General features: G+C 41.3%; 1 protein-coding gene across 1 annotated transcript in view; it reads left to right on the top strand.

The window, feature by feature from the left end:
- PRDM5 (PR/SET domain 5) overlaps nt 1-22827 on the top strand; it is a 235284-nt gene that overhangs the window by 118737 nt on the left and 93720 nt on the right. The window contains exon 14 of the mRNA XM_089684314.1: nt 5065-5158. Coding sequence (XP_089540440.1) covers nt 5065-5158 — 94 coding nt within the window. The remainder of the gene's footprint in view (nt 1-5064; nt 5159-22827) is intronic.

The raw sequence follows: 22827 nt of genomic DNA, 5'->3' as shown, positions 1-22827 counted from the left end.
TTTCCTGGTAACAATGTTGGTTGACCATTGCGTAATCGTAGACATCTTCCTGCCCCTCCATAAACCGCCTATGCCATTGAAAAACACTTGATATCTTCATGACATGTTCGCCATAAGCCTGTTTTAACAGAGATAAAACGTTTCACTCACACTCTTGGCAATTTTAACGCAAATGTGATGTTAATCCGCTGCTCCAGATTCATGTCACTCATTTTCTGCCAACAGTGCAATGTACACACATGTTATTTCCTCCGCTACGCCATAAAGACTGAGTTAACTGGTCTGCGACCCAGGCCCAGTTAGAACATGTCAGAACACGCTTGAGTGAAAATGACTGTGTGACTCACCACCATAGTGCTACACTGTGGGCATTCTGAGAACCTTGTATGTGTGCGTGTGTACTGCATACTGTATGTATGTATATATATATATATATATATATATATATATATATTTATATTATGTGGGGCCTCGCTTCAAATGGTAGAGCTTTTGTAACGCAAACAGCATCTCGCTTGCTTTTTTTAAGGACCGTTTCAGCCCACTTTTATTTAAATGACAGTTCAATAACATAAGAGGTTTCCCACGCAGGGGTATCTATCATCAATATAAATTAAAAGATTCAGCCTCCTGGCTCTCTCAGAAACAATCTTCCTCTGGCCTTTCTCTTCAGGCTTACGTCTGTCTCCTTCAGACTCCTTCAAAAATGGCTCTCGCACACAGCTAGCCACTAGCACACAGCTACTCCCGAGCAGCCCCTTGCTGCTTTTGGCTCCACCTCTTCCAGGTGAAGCCCAGCTGACTTCAAGGCAGTGACCTCCTGCCTGCCGGGGTGGAGCCCTCCTGACTCCTGTCTGCTGGGGTGGAGCCCAGAACCCTGGTCCTGACTCTAGAAGATTACCCTGCACACCTGAGCAATCAGTATCCTAGCCATTCCCAAAACCTGGTCCCAGGATTGGAGATTTCATCCCTCCCAAATCGCTTTGAAATCTCCAGGCTCCACATCCCAAAATGGACCTTACAAACAAATGAGGAAAGTGAAAATCCACTTTCCTTTGTATCAAACACGTACCCTGGAGCCCCTCAACCTGCCTTGTTGAGAATCCTGGGTGAAATAACCTTTCCACATCGTGACAGTTCGCCACACTGTCACAATATATATACACACTATAGTGCCAAAAGTATTGGTAGAACCGTCCAAATCTTTGGATTCAGGTGTTCCAATCACTTCCATGGCCACAGGTGTATAAAATCAAGCACCTAGGCATGTAGCTTGCTTCAGACATTTGTGAAATAATGGGTTTTTTCTCAGGAGCTCAGTGAATTCAAGCATGGTACCATGATAGGTTGCTACCTGTGCAATAAGGCCATCCATGAAATTTCCTGGCTACTAAATCTTCCACGGTCAACTGTTAGTGGTAATATAACAAAGTGGAAGCAACTGGGAACAACAGCAACTGGTAGGCCATGTAAAATGACAGAATGGGGTCAGCACATGCTGAAGCGCACAATGCTCAGAAGTCACCAACTGTCTGCAGAGTCAGTAGCTAAAGACCTCCAAACTTCGTGTGGCCTTCACATTAGCACAACAACAGTGCATAGAGAGCTTCATGGAATGGGATTCTGTGGCCAAGAAGCTGCATCCAAGCCTTACATCACCAAGTGTAATGCAAAGTGTCGTATGCAGTGGTGTAAAGCATGCCGCCACTGGACGTTTGAGCATTAGAGATGTTTTCTGTGGAGTGACGAATCACACTTCTCTGTCTGGCAATCCGATGGACATGTCTGGGTTTGGCAGTTGCCAGGAGAACGGTACTTGCCTGACTGCATTGTGACAAGTGTAAAGTTGGGTGGAGGGGGGATTATGGTGTGGGGTTGTTTTTCAGGGGTTGGGCTTGGCGTCAGCATAACAAGACATTTTTGACAATCTCATGCTCCCAACTTTGTTGGAACAGTTTAGGGATGGCCCCTTCCTGTTCCAACATGACTGCACACCAGTTCACAAAGCAAGGTCCATAAAGACATGGATGAGTGAGTGTGGGGTGGAGGAACCTGACTGGCCTGCACAGAGTCCTGACCTCAATCCAACAGAACACCTTTGGGATGAATTAGAGTAGAGACTGCGAGCCAGGCCTTCTTGTCCAACATCAGTGCCTGACCTCATAAATGTGCTTCTGGAAGAATGGTCAAACATTCCCATAGACACACTCCTAAATCTTGTGGACAGCCTTCCCAGAAGAATTGAAGCTGTTATAGCTGCAAAGGGTGGGCCAACTCAATATTGAACCCTACGGACTAAGACTGGGATGCCATTAAAGTTCGTGTTTGCGTAAAGGCAGGCATCATAATACTTTTGGCAATATCATGTGTTTCCTAAATGTTCAAGTAAACTGAAGATTGACCCTCCTCTAATCAAGATAGATTCTGTGTTTATATCAACTATGTCAGACAATGAAAAATATGTAATTTTATTGAATTTCTTAGAATTAGTTTCCTTTACAATAACAAAGGATCTGATTTGTGCCATGTGCTTAGCAGTTGTATTTTAAGAGGAAACAAATCCTTATGTAACAGTAAAGAAGCAAGGCACGTTTCAGACATGCAGGAAGATGAAACCACTTTGGTAGTTAAAAATGTGTACCTGCATATGTGCACAGACATAATGTCCGACTTCAGGTAGTGTGTTGGGGACATTGCGTCTGTGCGCATTGTTGTCAATGAGAGTAAAATGGGCTTTGTTGTTGCTGTTAGTGGGATAAACTAAGCCTCATCGTTTCTATCAGTGGGATAAAATAAGCTCCATTGTTGGCATCAGTGGGGTAATGTAAACCTCACTGTTGGTATCAGTGGGATAAAGAAAACCCCATACTCTTGGTGTCAGTGAGATAAAATAATCCCCATTGTTGGTGTCAGTTGGATAAAGTAGACCTCATACTGTTGGTGTCAGTTGAATAAAATAACCCCATTGTTGGTGTAACTGGGATAATGTAAACCCCATACCATTTGTGTCAGTGGGAGCAAGAGGCAGTAGATCATTTGATCTGACAGTGCTCCAGAACTTGGCACCCCGTTGACACTGCACAGTGCCATGGATTCTTTAGGACATGAACAGTGTGAGATAGTGTATTTCTAGAACTGTCCTGCAGAATCCAAGACATTATGCACCACAATGCCCATGCGTTATTAATCTGTGTGCCGATTTGCATTGCGTCAAAAAATATTGTAGGCTAGGTTTTGGAAGTTTTGGCATCTTATTAAAAATTAGTAGGCTTCTTAAAGCAACACGCCGGTGTGACCTGGCCATTTGGCAGCCATTAAAGAAAAAATAAAACTTATGTCATGTAGCCACCTCTGTACCATAGATCAGATTACCCTCTCTCTTCCCCCCTTCCTAGTCAGAATGCAAAGGTGGAGGACGAAAAGATGAGACGCTATGGCAGCTGCAAAGGGGAGGGCGAAATGGGGTACTTTAATAATTCCACAGACCCCCTCCCCTATGTAGCCACCAAAGCATTACAGACACCCCAGCCATTCCCATGCAGCCACCTGAGCCAATGACCCCCCTTACTAGGCTGTAGCAATTTTCAACTCTTCGGAAGACAAGGGACCTCAGCAAGCTATATCATTGCTTTACAGTCTCAGACTTACAGAAGAACAATAAACACTCCGTTACAAGTGCATGCAAGGAAGAAGGTGCATGATAGGGGAGGATGGGAGAGAACGGGGCAGTCGGGGAGATGTTAGTCATCTCTTTTGTGATTCTCAGCCACAAATATCTGAAGCCAGCTGGCACTTCAGGAGCAGGGAGGATCTGTAGTAGTGTTCCCAGTGTCCTGGAACCTGCAGGACTGATCATGGGACACAGACATTGTGGGGCAGAGCACAAAATTGCAGGACTGTTGTGTAGGATATGGGATATGTGGGAAGTATGTGAGTGCCACTGCCACTGCCACTTGTAAAACACAGATGCCGGCAGAGGAACTCTTCCACCTCTCTCATGATGATGACATCATGCAATGTAGAGCACAGCAGAGAAAGCAATTAGTGGAAGACTTCATTTTTACAAGTGACAGCAGCAAGTTGGTAAGCTTGTAAGGTAGGGCCACAGTGGTTGGCTGTTTGTGCAGTGTGTACCCTGAGCCCACCCTGCTTTTTCTTGCATGGGGCAATCATCCATCTGTTATTGGAGAGTAACTATTATGTCACCTTCACTAGGCTTGAAGCTTTCCACGTACATATATTCCTGGCCTGAGGCCTGTTACGCAGAATAAATAAATATCCAGTCCAGTTTTTTTAAGGATTTACTGCACAAATGACACTACAGCACAATTCTTAGGTTACAGTCACCTTTCAGCACATTAACAGTACATGTCTCACTGATAGAGATAGAAGTTCACAGTGCAGAACACTCTCCTTCTAATGACTTTTCTTTCAGTGAACATACAAGTTCGGAATACTTGCCATTGTTACAGCCATCTTTTCCAGATGTTACAGTCTATTTAGCAAGGTTACTCACTCAGGGTGTCTTTCCTCACACACAAATTGGCCCAGGGGCCACTCTAAACCAAGCCACTGGACCTGCTAGATGAGGGTCAAGGGGGTTAAGGTTTCTCTTTCTGCTCACAAATGTCCTTACTCACAAAACTGGGTAGTTCAGTCCTTCAGAGGGCTCATTAGGTCAGCTCCAGCTGAGCACTACACCTTTGCAGATCAGGGCTGTCCTGCTGCTATACCCCAAGTATCCCAACTCACTACATCACTACAGGAGGGTCTACAGTTAAAGGGCACTAACACCTGCCAGCAAACTGAAATATCAACCCCCCCCCTCCCACGTGAAAATACTGCACTTGTACAAGGCTAGTGCTGGCAGGTGCCTTTCTTGCTGCATAAAAAAGACCTAATAAGCAGCATCTACACTAGTGTATTCCGAATATTTATTTTAGAGGAATGGAAAAAACACTGGTTATGATCAAAGAATGTTTACCTCAGAAGTATTTATTCTGCTCCCTCAACATAAGTCATTACAATATTTTCCACATTTTTAAAGCATATTCTTTTCTGCAGACACACACAGGAGAAAAAGAAAAGATTTGCCCTTACTGTGGTCAGAAGTTTGCAAGTAATGGGACACTCAGAGTTCATATAAGAAGTCACACAGGTATGTATATTGTTTTTCCTAAAGTATATTTGAACCCTTATCCTTTAAAACAAGCCATTCAGTTAAAAAAATGTTTAATATAAATATATAGTAGATATCTTTTTTTTCTTTTTTTCATTGCATAAGTTCTGTTTTCACTTGGCTACATAAGGGGTTTGGGGAGGTGGTGTTACAGCAGAACACTTATCATCCCAGTTAATGGCTGTGCATGGGGGTCAGCATGCAAGTCTGATCATTGGTGGACAGGCAGGCTGTACATCCAGCACAGCCAGAAAACTGACCACGCTGGGTGGATATGCTCTCATGCCTAGCATGGTCAGTTTGAAATAGGAAAGCAGGGGGTCTGAAAGGATCACCAGGTATTTAACACAAATAAAGAATTACAAAGAGAACATGATACTTTTTAACGCAAGAACATAGTACCACAGACACATATCAGGAATAGGAAATGTTGGGGTAACATATTCTTTAAAAACATACAATGTCAGGGAATGATAGTTATATCTTAGAATAACTTTCCAAAGTATACAGATTCCAGCAGATTGTTTATATGTACTGTACTTGTATCAGGACTGTGCTGAAGTCTGCAGATATACTGTATGTGAAGAGATGACACCAGTGGATCCCACTTAACCACTTCCGGACCAGTGATGTACCCTTTCGTCGCTGGACTTTCGGTGATTATACCAGAGTGATGTCTGCAGCTGCGGGCATCACCCCAGTACCATCTTTTAGAGCCAGCTAACTATCCACTTGATTGCTTGTACAATGAGCAGGACGGGATGCCCCCTTCTGCCTTTTGCGGCTTTCTCGGGGTCTCCTGTCCCAGTGAGAGACCTGAGCGAGCAGCCAGCATGTCTGCCGGCTGGCCGGACAGCCTAACAAAGCTGGGATTGACTTTGATCAGCTCTCCCTTATAGTAAACTGGAAGCAGTGACATTACATTACTTCTGGTTTGCTTGAAAACTATCTGAGCCATTTTTAAAAATCTAAAAGCATTCACAAATACAGATCTTGGTTCTTTGTATGCTTTCAAGTGCAGAGGAGGGATTTGGGGTCTTATTAGACCCCTGATCCCTCTATAAAGAGTACCTGTCACATGTCTATTGCTGTCACAGGGGATGTTTACATTCCTTGTGACAGCAATAAAAGTCAAAAAAGTTTTTTAAATCGACAGTGTAAAAAAAAAAATTAAACACTGTGTGACATAAAAAGTGAAAAAAGCACCAATTTATCCTCTAGAAATCTAGAAGCATTGATTATTTAATTTCGCTTCTCTAATTATTTACTGTTTGTTATGTTTTTATTGATTCTGATTTCTGATTCGTTGCACAATTACCTCTATTTTAAAGTGCTTCTTTTGTTGCTTGAATGCATATGGTATGTGTTTCCAACAAGCCCTTTTATTTTTTTTTGCTGTATTTTTTTTTTTAGAAAGTTCATGCAGCAATTTGTTGCAGTTCCCTCTCGTTGTATACCTTTCATCTCATCATATGACTATCAACGTGCTAAATTGCAATGATTTTTTAGAGAGTATTTGGGAAACGCAGTGTGTCTGCTCATAATCAGTCTCACATATTATCATGTACCCTTTCATCTCTTGTATCTGGATATGTGCTATCAACACTCTCTATGGTTTACACTGTTGCTTGTTCAGATTGTGTCTCTGTTTCATAACAGATCTAGCACTCTTTTAGTCATCTAAATACTTTGCTATGTATTTGACAATTCTGTTAAAGTGTTCTTTATCTTAATTCTTTTGTGCTTCTGATGTTCCTGTGTAATAATATTGCAACTCCTGACATCTATAGCACTGTAATAACACAGCAGCAGGATTCCAGAGCCCTCATCCATTAATTCAGAAAATAAAAATTACTCCATACTCCTCAGTTCAATTAAAACATGTCTGCTTATTCCAGATTTACAAATGTGTACACCCAAATGGAAGAAATGCCTGGAAATTTAAAATGTACAGTTTATTTATTTATCATAGATTCTAGAGAGAGAGACATCATTTTGCCCTTGTGCAAATCATTAGTAATTCCTCATCTGGAATATGCAGTTCAGTTTTAGGAACTGAATGTATTTTCTCTTGAAAAGAGGAGATTAAGGGGGGATATGATCAACATGTATAAATACATAGGTTGTCCATATAGTGAACTTGGTGTAGAGTTATTCACCTTAAGGTCATCACAGAGAACAAGGGAGCACTCTTTATTTCTAGAGGAAAAGAGATCTCCAAATACTGAAAGGCTTCTTCACAATAAGAGCTGTGAAAATGTGGAATAGACTCCCTCAAGAGCTGGTTCTGGCCAGGTTGGTAGATTGTTTTAAAAAAGACCTGGATTATTTCCTAAATGTACATAATATAACTGGATACTAATATTTATAGGTAAAGTTGATCCAGGGAATATCTGATTGCCTCTTGGGGGACCAGGAAGGATTTTTTTTCTGCTAGAGCAAATTGGATCATACTCTATTGGGGTCCTCAGTCATTGTAGAGTGAATCAGTCTCTTTAATGTGGAACTTTAGGTAAAAATTAAAAATGAGTGGAGAGGCAGGATTTTTTAATGCAGAAGAGACATGCTTTGTCTTTTCTACATTCATGCTACCTTCCTGATCCCCCTAGAGACAGGCTTTGTCTCTTCTACATTAAAGCTACCTACCTGCCTGTCACACAGGCGCAGCTCACTGTACAAATTCGTCAATGTTGTCATCCCCACCTGGCCAATGACCATGGCTGGCATTCGGGACCTGGATACCGGCCGCCTGAAGATGTCAGCAGCCAGGCAGGGAGATTCAGAATTGCACATGATGGGATTGGAGATGCATATTGTTCTGCTTTAAAGCTTTACTAAACCCGGGACCATGCATTCACTATATCTGGTCTTCTACAGTACACAGAATATGAAAATGCAATTATTTTAATAAATATATACTGCTAAATACCTTTTTTTATATAGCAGTTTTGTGACTTTTGTGTCCGGCCAAGCATGGGTTAAAGCTTGTAGGAGGAGTTTTCATTCTTCTCTGACTGTCCTATGAGGCTGCATGACCACTGACCCTCTGTCTGGACAGTGCTACTTGGCCCTATCACATATGGTGGGAGTGCCCAAAGATTCAAGGTTTTTGTGAGATAATGGTTCATTTAATTGGGATAATCTCTGGGATAAAGATAGGATTGGATTGGATTGGTGTCTATTACATAGTACAGAGCTATCAGTGAACAAATACAACGATTCGGGTATATGGTACTATCTGAATGCGGCAAAGGGTCTGATACCTAAGTTTTGGCATAGCTCAGAGGTGCTGAGAGAAGAGGATTGGGTGGAAAGAGTGAACCAGATATGTAGGATGGAGAAACTGTATTATATGCAAGAAGACAAGATGGGGTTATATTACAGGAGGTGGGGAAAATAGGAAGATTTTGCGCCCAAGGTGAAATATATGAAGTAGTAGAATGGGATAAGTGAAAGTACCCCTTACTTAGGATAAGATGTAATGGAGAAATGTAGAGTGTGTGGTTTTATTTGTTGGGGGGGGTTGGGTTTTCAGGGTGGGTGGGGGTATTAGATAGGACGGGGGGGGGTAATGGGAATAAAGATAGAAAGGGATACAATTGATGGTATTGTATGTTATATGAGAGTAATGATGGAAAATGAATAAATATTTAAATAAAAAAAAAAGTGCTACTTGGCCCTGTACCGATCACATGTGCCCTCGCAAATAAAGAAAAAAAAAAAGCTCAACAAAAAAATACACACCAAACTGAGCATGTACAGAGTGTCTCCTAGGGCTCTGTACTATCAGCAGATGGATTGGGGACTGTGGACAAAGGGAAGGATAAGAGAAGACATGATCAAACAACCTTTTTACACAATGTGGAGGAGAGTGGTAGCTTGGCCTGAAGGTTGCCAATAGCAGTACATATGAAGTTCAAATTTAGTTTTATTCTGACTTATGTCATAAAACTCCAACACAATTTAGGGGTTCAAATAGCCCACTTCTACGGGGCATGGTACTGTTGAACAAAGTGTGTACTAGACTGACACAATCGAAGGGATCCCGAGAGGTAATTAGCATGATCAGTCCAGTTGCTAATTAGGGTTTTTATTGATGTCTGTGATTTCAAGTATGTGCCAGGGACTTGTGACCATTATTTCACAATACAGTTCTAGTCCTCTAGCAATAACCAGGAGGCAGTAGGATTAGTTCCTGGTCATAGGATTATTGTAATAACCAATCGAATGAGTCATTAAGTAAATAATTATCCTGATTTTATATCTAGGTTTTATTTGTGAAATAGACAAAATGACTTATGTATAACACATAAAAAAGTCTTCTTTTTCTTAGAATTGATTTCCTTAGTTAGACTAAAATTATCAGTGCTGTATTTTTCGGTGAATATATACCAATAATAACGTTTCTATTGGTGTGTGAGGCCTGCAGCTATTTTCAGCAAGCTTTTACTACTATAGAAACTGTGCCTCTGGTCACCCCTGCACATTATCTTAGGGTTTACAAAGAAGAGTTCTCCGTTTGACCTGGTGACCACCAAAATAAAGTCCAAAATTTTGAGTTGTCACCAGAGCAAGAATAAAGGGAAAATCTTTCAGTAAGGATAATTGTTGCTGTGACAACTGTCTAACAGAGGACAGGTAGTGGTGGGACATGTCACAGAGATAGTAAATAAAGCATGTCAAGGGTTTTCAACATTCCCTACTTTATCCAAAATAAATAGGATTAAGTATCTAAATGGCTGCACTGCAAACTAAAGTCACCTGCAGGCTTGTCTTGGAGAGAACAAAAATTACATTGTAGACATGACAAAGTAGTTCTTTTTGTTTGCACTAACGTCCAAATTTCAGGGACAAGCTGTCAAGGTGTAGACCTTCCTAAAGGTCCAAGCAGTACTAATATACAAACTGATTGCATAAGATTTACCCTTCTTTGCCTTCTACGTTCTGGAGGTGTCCAGTTATATCCTTCTTAAAAACCAGAGAATCTAGAACACTTTTGGGTCTTATTTTGTTCTATTCCAGGAAAGCAATTGTGTTACAATGAAAGTCCCCTATTGCCCCTACTTTAGATTTCTGCAGATCTCTGGACCATTCAGTTCTACCACATTATAAGGCCACTTACCCATCTAGAGGTTACCCTAAAAAGTTCCATAAGGTATGGGATCATTGGCTTGAATCCATATCTACCAATGAATTCTCTGGGATCCCAGCCTAAATGATTATCCGTTTTCTATTGGAATTGGACAAAGGTATGTTCTTTTTTGCCTTTTTTTCTTTTTTGCTGAAAACGTAACCCTACTGTAGCTGGTTTCCTTAATGTCAAGACTATACTGGCTGATATCTCTTGGACCTTCTGATAGATATTAGAAATTAACCAGGCTCCTTCTCTATCACTGTCTTATTTTTTTTTTGTGGACTCGAGTGTATTTAACCTTGTGTGACAATATTTCATAGAAAGTTTTATATTTACCTTTCTTCATGTGCAGTGTAATTTTTGAGCCAGGGTATGCCCAATTGACTGATTCACATTCATCTCCACTTGAAACTCTAATAAAGAGAATTTATTCAATTATATATATATCAAAAAATATATTAGTGCCTTTCCTTTATATGCTAATATAAATTATATTCACTGTGCTTGTCAAACCATGAATGTCCACTTACCATTCAAAACCATATATGTGTCCATATAAACCGTGAACAGCCTCATAAGTTAACAATACAGATATAAACTGTGCAGTTCTTTAACTTTGTTAGATCTCTTGTGATCCTCAGATGAGTGCATAGTGATACCCGCCACCTTTCACCACTGCACTCACCTCAATAAATGGACCTGTAACTCTCAGGTCTCAAAGCGCTTTTTTCCCTTATGGGTCTCTTTATGATGACGCCACTTCAGTATGCTGCCTGCATTAGTACTCCTGTATTTCCTGGATGTGGAATCTATGTGTTCCCATGTGTGGTGGTCTGGCCCTGTAAATCACGATCTCCTTCCCTGTGTATTAAACATGTGCATGATAGAAATATCCCATAGTGTAGTACGTTGTAAAACTTTAACATTTATTAAACAAACACTTTATTGCACTTACATATAAAATTAAAACACAAACATTGCATATAAACAGCAGGGCTGTGGCTCCGGCGTCACTTTTTTGGCAAATTCTGACTCCCGGCTCCACCTACATATATATCAGAAATCGGACCAGTGTGAACCAGCACAAAAAAAGTTTTCTTATTCAGGGCTGTATTTTTCAGAAGGCTGATGCATATAAAACCATATTAAATTCCTGAGGAGGCCTCTTCACTGAAGCTGGCCGCTGAAGAGATCATGTGACCAGACCAGAGCACCTTCAGAATAGGTAAGTATAGACTTCTTTCCTTTTACAGGGTAGTTAGAACAGACTTAGAATGGGAGTGGGAGTAGGTTTAGGCTTAATTAGTATTTCACTATATGTTCACTTTAACCATCTCAAATTATATCACGCTCATTCACCACACCTTTCTATACCCATTGTAAAAATAAAAGTTAGGCATGCACCAGTTAAGCCTTTTATCCAGGAATAAAACTGTCCTGCTGCTGGCCAATTTTACAGTGTTGTATCCGTTTGATTCTTGCAGTAAAATACCTGCCTGCTATCTGTAACTTTTTTCAGCAAGCATTTCCCACTATATAAGCTGTGTCCCTGGTCACCCCCACTTCACTACCTTAGGGTTTACAAAGAGCTTTTCTCTATAGTATGGGCATGCTGATGCACATTACCTCCAAATTAGAGCCCCTAGCACACTTTCCAGCTTTTACACTTTGGGGAAGATTTATTAAAACTGGGGCTTCCAGGGTTTATTGTCAAAGCTTAAGTTGAGCTGAAATTAGAAACTGATTGGCTACCATGCACAGGTGCACCAGATTATGAGCTCTGCAGTTTTAGTAAATCCCCTCATAGTCTTCCAGCTGCTATCTAGTAATTGTTGAAGTGCTAACACATGAGAGAGGAAGCAATGAAGAACTTACAACAAACTGTGTACAAATACTGTTAAAAAGGATAGAAAAATAAATGGCAAGGGTCACTTTAACACTGTGAACTACTAAACTTAACCTAATCTAAATGAAGCCCAAGCACTATATTCACCTAATTCTGCCCTGGGATTTTCTGCTCATATACCGTGCAGGTCCCACACTGAAAGCATGAAGCACTGAGAATCTGGCGCTAGAGGAAACAGCTTTGAGGTTGTAGTATAGGCCCCTGAGATGAAATTAACAGTGTTATGAGAAACCAGTGGGTTATTTAACATGTCTGCATGAATCACGTGCCTCAGTCAATTATGAGTCGTTCCCTAGCCTTTTTCAATCAGCATATTTCCATTTATTTTATGATCACAGGTGATTACTTTAGCAATATAAATATAAATGTGAACAGTATGTTTAAATTCATGGTGTAATTTTAACATAGTTTGAAATTATTCACATATTTTTTTAACATCATTTGTTCCTTATTTGTTTCCTTGCGTGTAAGTTAACTGGGCAAACAAGACATTTCTATTAAAGAAAATTCACATTTCATCCAGAGAGATTTTGTTTTACTTTTCATCTGGGTATTGATTGGATGTTTTTTTCATTACAGCTTCAATTGGAATGTTTTTTTAGGCACCATTTTGCATGATGTGTTAACCCTTGATATATGGTTTTATGTGTTACTTTAAAGTATATATTGTGTCACTTTGTTTTAAGATGATTCAATTAACACTGGTGTACTGATTATTATACAGTTACATGGTTTAATATATGTTGGTATTTTAGTGATACACATTTAGTTTCTATAGCGCTGCACTATATATTTTCTTTATCAGTGTTTTGGAAGCTTGGTGTGTCTCCTTTTTGGTGCTAGCAACTATTGCTTAGAGCGCAGCACTGATACATGGCACTGATAGGCGGCACTGATAGGCGGCACTGACTGGCACTGATAGGGGGCACTGATAGGGGGCACTGATTGGCAGCACTGATAGTTGGCACTGATTGGCATTGATAGGTGGCACTGATTGGCATTGATAGGTGGCACTGACTGGCACTGATGGGTGACATTGAAGGCAGCTCAGATGGGCACTGATATGTGGCATTGATGTGCACTGGTATGCACTGATATATGGCACTGATACATGGCACTGATGAGCACTGACTGCTGGCACTGATGGACACTGACAGGTGGCACTTCTGGTGCCACACTGATCAACAGGGCCCTGATGATCAGTGTACATGTCCCCTCCACGTAAAGCCGATTACCAGCTCTCCTCTCCTCTCGAGCTGTCAGCGTGACAGCTCGAGAGGAGAGAAATGCCGATAACCGGTATTTCCGTGTTTACATGTGATCAGCTGTGATTGGACACAGCTGATCACATGACCGAGCCGACATCTTCAGCTCTTTCTGTGATCCGTTGTGTCTAAGGGACACAGCGCACCGGAGATCGCCGCGCTGCGTGCTCCCTGAGCCGTGCATGCGCGGTGAGAATGGAAGGACGTCATATGACGTCCTATCAGAACGAGAGAACCACCTTGCGCCCATCATTGTACTATATGGCGGGCGGAAGGTGGTTAAATAAGTGGACTTTTGTTTTTCAGGGGGAGGTATTTTGGTGTTTTTGTCTTTTTGTAGTTTTGTTTTTCTTTTAATTTCTTTTTTTTACTGCTGTGCATGAAAGAGGAAAAAAACTGAAAAAAAATTGCTAATACAGTGTGCACCATACAGTTGAATACTAGTCAAATACTAACTAAGCCTAAACCTACTTCCACCCCCATTCTAAGCCTATTCTAACTACCCTGACAAGGAAAGAAGTCTATACTTACTACCTATTCTGAGGGCGCTCTGGTTCAGTCATATGATCAAGCTAATGGCTCCAGCTGCTCTCAGCGAAGCCTGCGAGAGCTGGGAGAGGGGAGAGGAGCTGCTGGAGATGTGCACAGCGCTGGACCAAGATAGGTCCAGGCTCTTGTTTTAGAAGAGCATAAGTGTTTTACAGTTCTCTTTTTTGCTCATCTCTAGACATATTTATACCATGGTGACACTGTACTACTTGTGGGGGGGTGATGAAGATTTTTTTTTTTTTTACACTGATTGCTTTTACACCCATATAGGATGTAAAAGCAATCATTTCTCTTTCTCTCTGTCTGCATTCTTGCACTCATTGAGAAGTACTGAGTGAGCTGTGATTGGTCACAGCTTGTCACATGGTACAAGGCTTTTGTGAATAGCCTTGTACCATGTGACCTCTGTGATCATTCACAGATTTCACACGTAGTAAGCAATGACGTCACAAGTGACATCTTGCTTACTACTTTGCATGTGATCACTGATTGGCCAATTGCCAATCCGACGATTGGTGTTTCACTGTGTCCGGAGGACACAGCGGGCACCGGATCGCGGTGCTGCGCGCTCCCAGGGAGCGCGCACAAGCAGGGTGCGGGGAAGCCGTTTATAAACGGCCACCCGACCCTGCAGTGCCACCGTCCGGCCGTTTATATGCAACGGCCGGTCGGGAAGTGGTTAAGGAAGTAGCAGCTTAAATACAGGACACTGTCAGGCATGGATCAACAGTGCTCAGCTGAGATTTAAAGACACAGTAACATGAAAAAAAATGCATATCAATGTGGAACATGATATCAAGGACAAAGCTATAAATAGTAATAAAAATAGAGCAGTGAACTATAAAACAGAAAATTATGAAGGATATATATGTATAACGGTGTAGACATACAGTCATGGCCGAAATTGTTGGCACCCTTGATATTTTTCCTGAAAATCAAGTATTTCACACAAAAAAGGTATTGCATTAACACATGTTTTGCTATACACATGTTTATTCCCTTTGTATGTATTGGAACAAATATAAAACAGAGGCAGAAAAGCAAATATGACATAATGTCACACAAAACCCCAAAAATGGGCTGGACAAAAGTATTGGCACCCTTAACTTAATATTTGGTTGCACACCCTTTGGAAAACATAACTGAAATCAGTCGCTTCCTATAACCATCAATAAGCTTCTGACACCTCTCACCCGGAATTTTGGACCACTCTTCCTTTGCAAACAGCTCCAGGTCTCTCTTATTGGAAGGACACCTTTTCCCAACAGCAATTTTAAGATCTCTCCACAGGTGTTCAATGGGATTTAGATCTGGGCTCATTGCTGGCCACTTCAGAACTCTCCAGCGCTTCTTTGCCATCCATTTCTGAGTGCTTTTTGACGTATGTTTGGGGTCATTGTCCTGCTGGAAGACCCAGGATCTTGGACGCAAACCCAGCTTTCTGACACTGGGCCCTACAGTGCGACCCAAAATCCTTTGGTAATCCTCAGATTTCATGATGCCTTGCACACAGTCAAGGCACCCAGTGCCAGAGGCAGCAAAACAACCCCAAAACATCATTGAACCTCCACCATATTTTACCGTAGGTACTGTGTTTTGTTCTTTGTAGGCCTCATTCCGTTTTCGGTAAACAGTAGAATGATGTGCTTTACCGAAAAGCTCTATCTTGGTCTCATCTGTCCACAAGACGTTTTCCCAGAAGGCTTTTGGCTTACTCAAGTACATTTTGGCAAACTGTAGTCTTGCTTTTTTATGTCTCTGTGTCAGCAGTGGGGTCCTCCTGGGTCTCCTGCCATAGCGTTTCATTTCATTTAAATGTCGACGGATAGTTCGCGCTGACACTGATGCTCCCTGAGCCTGCAGGACAGCTTGAATGTCTTTGGAACATGTTTGGGGCTGCTTATCCACCATCCGGACTATTCTGCGTTGCAATCTTTCATCAATTTTCCTCATCCGTCCACGACCAGGGAGATTAGCTACAGTGCCATGGGTTGCAAACTTCTTGATAATGTTGCGCACTGTGGACAAAGGCAAATCTAGTTCTCTGGAGATGGACTTGTAACCTTGAGATTGTTGATATTTTGCCACAATTTTGGTTCTCAGGTCCTCAGACAGTTCTCGTCTCCTCTTTCTGTTGTCCATGCTTAGTGTGGCACAGACAGACACACAATGCAAAGGTTAAGTGAACGTCTCTCCTTTTTATCTGCTTTCAGGTGTGATTTCTATATTGCCCACACCTGTTACTTGCCCCAGGTGAGTTTACAGGAGCATCACATGCTTGTAACATTCTTATTTATCCGCAGTTGTGAAAGGGTGCCAATACTTTTTTCCAGCCCATTTTTGGAGGTTTGTGTGACATTATGTCGAATTTGCTTTCTTTCCTCCCTTTTTTTGTTTTGTCCCAATACACACAAAGGGAATAAACATGTGTATAGCAAAACATGTGTTAATGCAATACGTTTCGTGAGAAATACATGATTTCCTGGAGAAATATCAAGGGTGCCAACAATTTCGGCCATGACTGTACTGTTATTAGCATGATAATAAAAATGGTAATGAACATAGAATTGCACATATACGGTAGTGACGATAACATGGAAAAAAGGTGTAACAAAAAGAAACAGGATAATGAAAGCGGGGGCACTAAAAAGAGAGGGGTGGGGAAATGAAAAGTCATATGACTATGTACGCAAGTTAGTATATACACATCTATGTATGGAAGCTGCGTTGCTAGGATAGACATTAGGGTATTATCGGAGGACTGGACAGATGATTATAATATAGTATGTATCTCGATCTCCTCATTAAGACCTCCAGGGGCTAGGGTGTTTAAGGTGTAGATCCAGTATGTTTCACGTTGGCAGAGGCGCTTAAAATGCTCTGCCACTGAGAGTAATGGGGGAATGTGTTCCAGGACCCACACGAAGAAGGAAGGGGTTAACATCTGGGGCAATCAAAGGGTTAACTGTGTGCTGTTTCACTATGTGGGCTGTGTGTGTGCTTCACTACAAGCACACTGCTTTGTATGGCTCTCTGTATGGCACTGCGTTGTATGGCTCTGCTATGCTCTGTAGCAGTATTTCTGCTATAGGGCGGCGTGGAAGCGGTTAACTTTTGTCATGTCCACAGGCCATTTAAGGAAAAGGTTTGTGACGTCAGCAATAGGCTTATCCCTGTGAAGACGTGTGTGCATGAAACGTATCGGGAGGGGACATACATGCCGACATCACGTCGCCGAGTCAGTGTTGGGCCAGCGGCCATCTTTGTAAGTCCGCCCGCAAATGTTTTTGTTGTTTGTGGATTTTATCTATTGTCTAAATTGATTATTTTATAAAACTACTACACTATGTACTCTACTATGGGCTCAGTGTAGTGAGCTATTTCCTCATAGGGCTTACTGCACGCTAACTCTCCTATCCATTGGTGAAAGAGGTCTGCTGAGGTCCTGTTTTGGCTGGAGTTTTCTGTTTTTGAGCTGCATATCCTTTATATTCTGGTGAGTGCATAAGGGTGGAGGAGTTGCACTAAAGATCACCTACATTTGTTTGGATGTACGATAATTGTGAAATATTTATAACAAAGAATATATGATTTAATATTGGACTCTATGAACTAATATAATTTTGCACTGGCATGTTTTTGCACTAATAGTGGTGTATTAATTTGTTTATTATATTTATTTATTTTATTCATTGATTGCTGTTATGGTGGATTATTATTTATTTATATTATATTATTGACTGCTTGGTAGAATGCAGTAATAGTGCATTACTTAATTCAGTATAGCAGGTTTGCAGTTATGTGAGTTTTTCACACATGATTTTTCCAACGCTGCAGTTTTTGTTCATATTTATACATTTTGGTTGGTTCACCTTTTATTGCTAGCAGCTTATCATCTCTAAAGCGCTCGCTGTTCTTTTTCTTTTTGTTGTTTTTTAATAGATTTTTTATTGAGTAGTTTTTGTAAACAAACAACAAAAGTAGTAACAAACATTCAAAGACAGTAAAAATCTTACATGTCATGTCAGTGGGTTTTTTCAAAAGCTTTTGACACAGTTCCCCACACACGACTAATGTGTAAGGTAAAGTCTACAGGCTTGAAAAAATCAGATTGCAAATGGATAGAAAACTGCCTAAAAGACCATATTCAGAGAGTAGTGGTTAATGATTCATACTCCTAATGGTCTAGGGTTGTCAGTGGTGTACGCCAAGGTTCAGTGTTGGGACCTTACTTTTTAATATATTTATAAACAATATAGGATCTGGGATTAAAAGTACCATTTCAGTCTTTGCAGATGACACCAAGCTGTGCAATGGAATAACGTCCTTACACGATGTCTCCAACTTACAAGCTGACCTCAATGCACTGTTTTTTAGGGCAACTTTGTGGCAAATGAGGTTTAATGTTGATAAATGTAAGGTTATGCACTTGGGGGCTAAGAATATGCATGCATCATACATACTAGGTGGAGTACAACTGGGGGAATCAATGGTGGAGAAGGATCTGGGGGTTTTCATAAGCTTAATAATGGCGTGCAATGCCAAGCTGCACTTTCCAAAGCAAGTAAACTCCTTTCTTGTATTAAGAGAGGCATAGACTCCAGAGAGAGAGAGATATCATGTTACCCCTGTAGAAATCATTATTAAAATCTCATCTTGAATATGAAGTTCAATTTTGGGCACCAATTCACAAAAAGAATATGAACATTCTTATTTCATGTACCCCAAGGCCAGCATCCTGTATGTTATAAAAATAAAAGAGTATTTTCTGTTTCCTATGAGAAACACCAGAGGGCCTATTTGCACATTCAGCTTTACACCCACAGTAAGCATATTCCATCTATCTGTTTTCTCTTCTTCTCTGTGTTTTCTCCCCCCATCTACCTGCTCAGCCAGATAGACATAAATTACATGTCATCTCTACTTTGCAGAAAGGCACCCCCTTTTAGCAATATTAATGCCTCCTGTAGACAATGAGCTGTACACTCTCATGGCTCATGAAATATTTCTCTCTCTTTTCTCTTCCCTACTGTAGCACTCTACCACTTACCTCTTTCGTTTGCAATGTTACAGTGTCCTGTATGTCTTCCAAACTGCCCCATTGCTGTGCTCCCACTAGTAGAGTGTTTACCTGTCCTGGAAATGAAGGCTGATTTCTTTATACAGTGTAATGTAATTATCATTAATGGTATATAATTATATCTAGCTAAACAGGTAGATATGCATATCATAGAACATAACAATATAACAGAGTGCCTGTTTTCCTGCATGCCTGTAGGTAGATTGGCATACCATCATACTCTGTGGAAGGGAGTTAACGCCTGTAATGCATTGTGTGTTAATATGCCTTGCATTAAGGCAGTCCATTCATTTGAATAGGCTGTCTAACACACCACAATGGACCAAAAATCAGACCTGAAAACCTTTTTTATATACTGCTCAAAAATTAAAGAAACACTTTTTAATCAGAGTATAGCATCAAGTCAGTTAAACTCCTGGGATATTGTTTCAGCTGCTTTGGTGTTAATTAAATTAACAACAGGTGCACTAGATGGGCAACAATGAGACAACCCCAAAACAGGAATGGTTTTACCGGTGGAGGCCACTGACATTTTTTTCCCTACTCATCTTTTCTGACTGTTTTTCACTAGTTTTGCATTTGGCTAGGGTAAGTGTCACTACTGTTAGCATGAGGCGATACCTGGATCCTACAGCAGTTGCACAGGCAGTCAAACTCCTCCAGGATAGCACATCAATATGTGCCATTGCCAGGAGGTTTGCTGTGTCTCCCAGCACAATCTAAAGAGCATGCAGGAGATTCCAGGAGACAGGCAGTTACTTTAGGAAAGCTGGACAGGGCCATAGAAGGCCCTTAACCCATCAGCAGGACCGGTATCTGCTCCTTTGTGCAAGGAGGAACAGGATGAGCACTGCCAGAGCCCTACAAAATTACCTCCGGCAAGCCACTGGTGGGAATGACACTGACTAAACAATCAGAAACAGACTTCATGAGAGTGACCTGAGGGCCCAACGTCCTCTAGTGGGCCCTGTGCTCACTACCTGGCACCATAGAGCTTGATTGGTTTTTACCATTGAACACCAGAATTGGCAAGTCCGCCACTGGTGCCCTGTGCTTTTCACAAATGAGAGCAGGTTCACCCTGACGTTGTCAGGCATGCATACAAGCACGTGGGGGCCATGCAAACTACTGGGTACCATTTAGAGTTGCTGCAATGAAATTTCAGCAAAATGGGCTAGCCTGCTGCATAATTTGTTCACTTTGATTTTCGGGGTGTCTTTGAATCTAGTTCTCTGTAGGTTGATAATTTGCATTTCCATCATGGGTGACCCTCTGACGAAGCCACGCAAGCATAACGCGTAAGGGAGCTATGTGGTGTGAGTGACACGCTATACCGGTATACCGCTTCTCCATTGATGGGATTACATGGATTACACGTGCAGGAGAACACCAGGGGTAAAGAAGGGAGGGAGGACACGGACCCTAGCCGTGGCAGTCATATGGAGGATTTGTTCCGATAATGCTGGTACCTGTAGTGCACCAGAATAGTGCACTTTACTTGTGAGTGTTATTTTAATTCTTTTTAATAAATTATAAATACGGGTACACACTATGTCAGCATTTCTTTTCATATAAATCGATGATCAATTTATATTGGCTATCTGGAGGATCCATAGATGAAGAATATTCCCACAACCCAGGGATAATAGGGTTAAAGGCATGATGAAACCGAAGTTCAGTAGGTCTGTTCATCAGGTGAGAGGCTGAAGGTGATGGTTCCTCACTAGTGGTGATTTCACTAACAGATATTTTGAGCACACAGATTGAAGAGACTTTTTCTATACAAGTTCATGAAGCTTTTTATTCTATCTGGTTATTGAAAAGCTTTATGAAGATTGCATTTTTCAAAAATCACATGAGAATTGTATTCTTTAATAATTTATTTGGGAGAACCCTATTAGAAGATCTGTGAGATTTCAGCATCTGATTCAGACTTTTACAGTTTCAATTATTGTGACATTTGCAGCACTATCCTGCTAGTTATATTTGATAGGGTTACTCTCATGCCAAGGCAGACAGTTAATTTGTCAGTCTCTCTAATGACTGATGTATCACATGCAGCAGCACTCGTCTCTCTTAACGTTATACCATTCACCGCCGAACGCTTCACCTTCTTTGTTTAGGAGTGAATTGAAACAAAACTGTTGACTCCATCCATGGGCCTGCCGAAACAGCAGTAGGTGCAACATGTGCCTCGTCACCCAGTGTAGGGATAACAGGGACTGTTCCACCAGGGGCCGCTGCAGACATTTTTTCCAGTGCTAACTTGGCAGGGAAATACACACCTCTGCATGGCCAGGTTGCTTTGGGCTGTAACTAGAGACGGAGGACACTTGACATGCCCCTACTCTCTGCACCGCAAGCAGTGCACTTAGATTCTCCCTGTTTGCTGAGGCATACTCGTATCTCTCTTGAGACTGATGAATCACACCTTCTCTGGGACTTTTATATCTCAACAACACATGCCCACCTGTTGCCAGCGGAGTTTTATTTTCCTCAGCTTCCCAGTCCTAAAGCCATTTATTATGGACAGGCATTGCCTTTTTCTTTTGCACTAAAAACTAGCCTTCCACTCTTTGTAGCTGGGATCATCACTGGCAAATTATTTTACATCCACCCACAGCAGACACCCAAACTGGGCACATTTGGGGCTGCTAGGGTGAAATCCCTTCTAGGCACACAATTTACTCATTTAGCAGAATTCTTTCATTTTAGCAATGTCCTTTTTTGAGTGCCCCATTCTGTACACTCACACTGTCCACGGCAACTTGGTTCCAGCAAAATAGTGCACTCTGATTTAGGAGCTGCTATCACTTTGACTGTTAGAGGTCCAATACACCTGTTGCAGACAATGTGCTGTGTCATTCCATGGCTCATTTTAGCATAGAACAAACAGTTCAAACAATACTTTACTTTTCAGCCGATTGGCTGATCACATGTGACCACTGTTCTGCCAGCTATCAATCATTGCAGGGACCAAGAACTATCTTTCACAGCTCGGTGTCTGTGCTGGGAATGTGCAGTGAGCACACTCTTGGGCACAGATACATTGGCTACCCAGCGAAGCGTATGTGCGGCATGTGGGTTTTAAAGTCCACCCTTTTGCAACCACACATATGATTTAGGCAGTATTAATGAGGTCATTCAATTAGGTTTTGCATCTACTTTAAATTGCTTCATTGGGATGATATGAAACAGCTGAACTTGGATTTCTGGGTACTAAAACAATAGAAACCTCTTTATGTCAGTCCTTCTTCACTTTAAGAGTCTGTTCAAGAATTCAACAGTTTGTCTTTTCATGGTAATAAGACGTCTTAACACAGAATAGGGTTTGTCAGCAAAATACTCTAGAAAAAGCTTAATTGAAACAGTAAGCACAGTGAGCAAGTCTTCACTAGAGGATCTAGGATGGGTCACTGTCCTGTGTAAAATTGGTTATTGTATGGCCTGCATTGGAAACACTTGGAATTCATACCAAACATGGCCTTTTAATGTTAGACCCCATTTTTTGTTCCTCACTTACAACAGAACATGCATATTCCTTACATCCTTGTACTGCTTTTCCACCTCACAGATTCATAGCTACATGTTTAAAATTGAAAACAGTTTGCTTAAACACTGGTAAAGTTTGATTGAGCTCATAGCTTAGTTTCTTCCGCACTATATGACAAATTGCATCGTTAACAGCCTACTTTGTCATCACCCTGTGGTACA

This window comes from Staurois parvus, unplaced genomic scaffold (genome assembly GCF_062004578.1).
Source record: "Staurois parvus isolate SC_StPar_1 unplaced genomic scaffold, SC_StPar_1.0 ptg000344l, whole genome shotgun sequence".
In the NCBI taxonomy this organism is placed as follows: domain Eukaryota; kingdom Metazoa; phylum Chordata; class Amphibia; order Anura; family Ranidae; genus Staurois; species Staurois parvus.
Note: the sequence above shows the minus strand (reverse complement) of the source record. Positions and strands in the feature narration are given on the sequence as shown.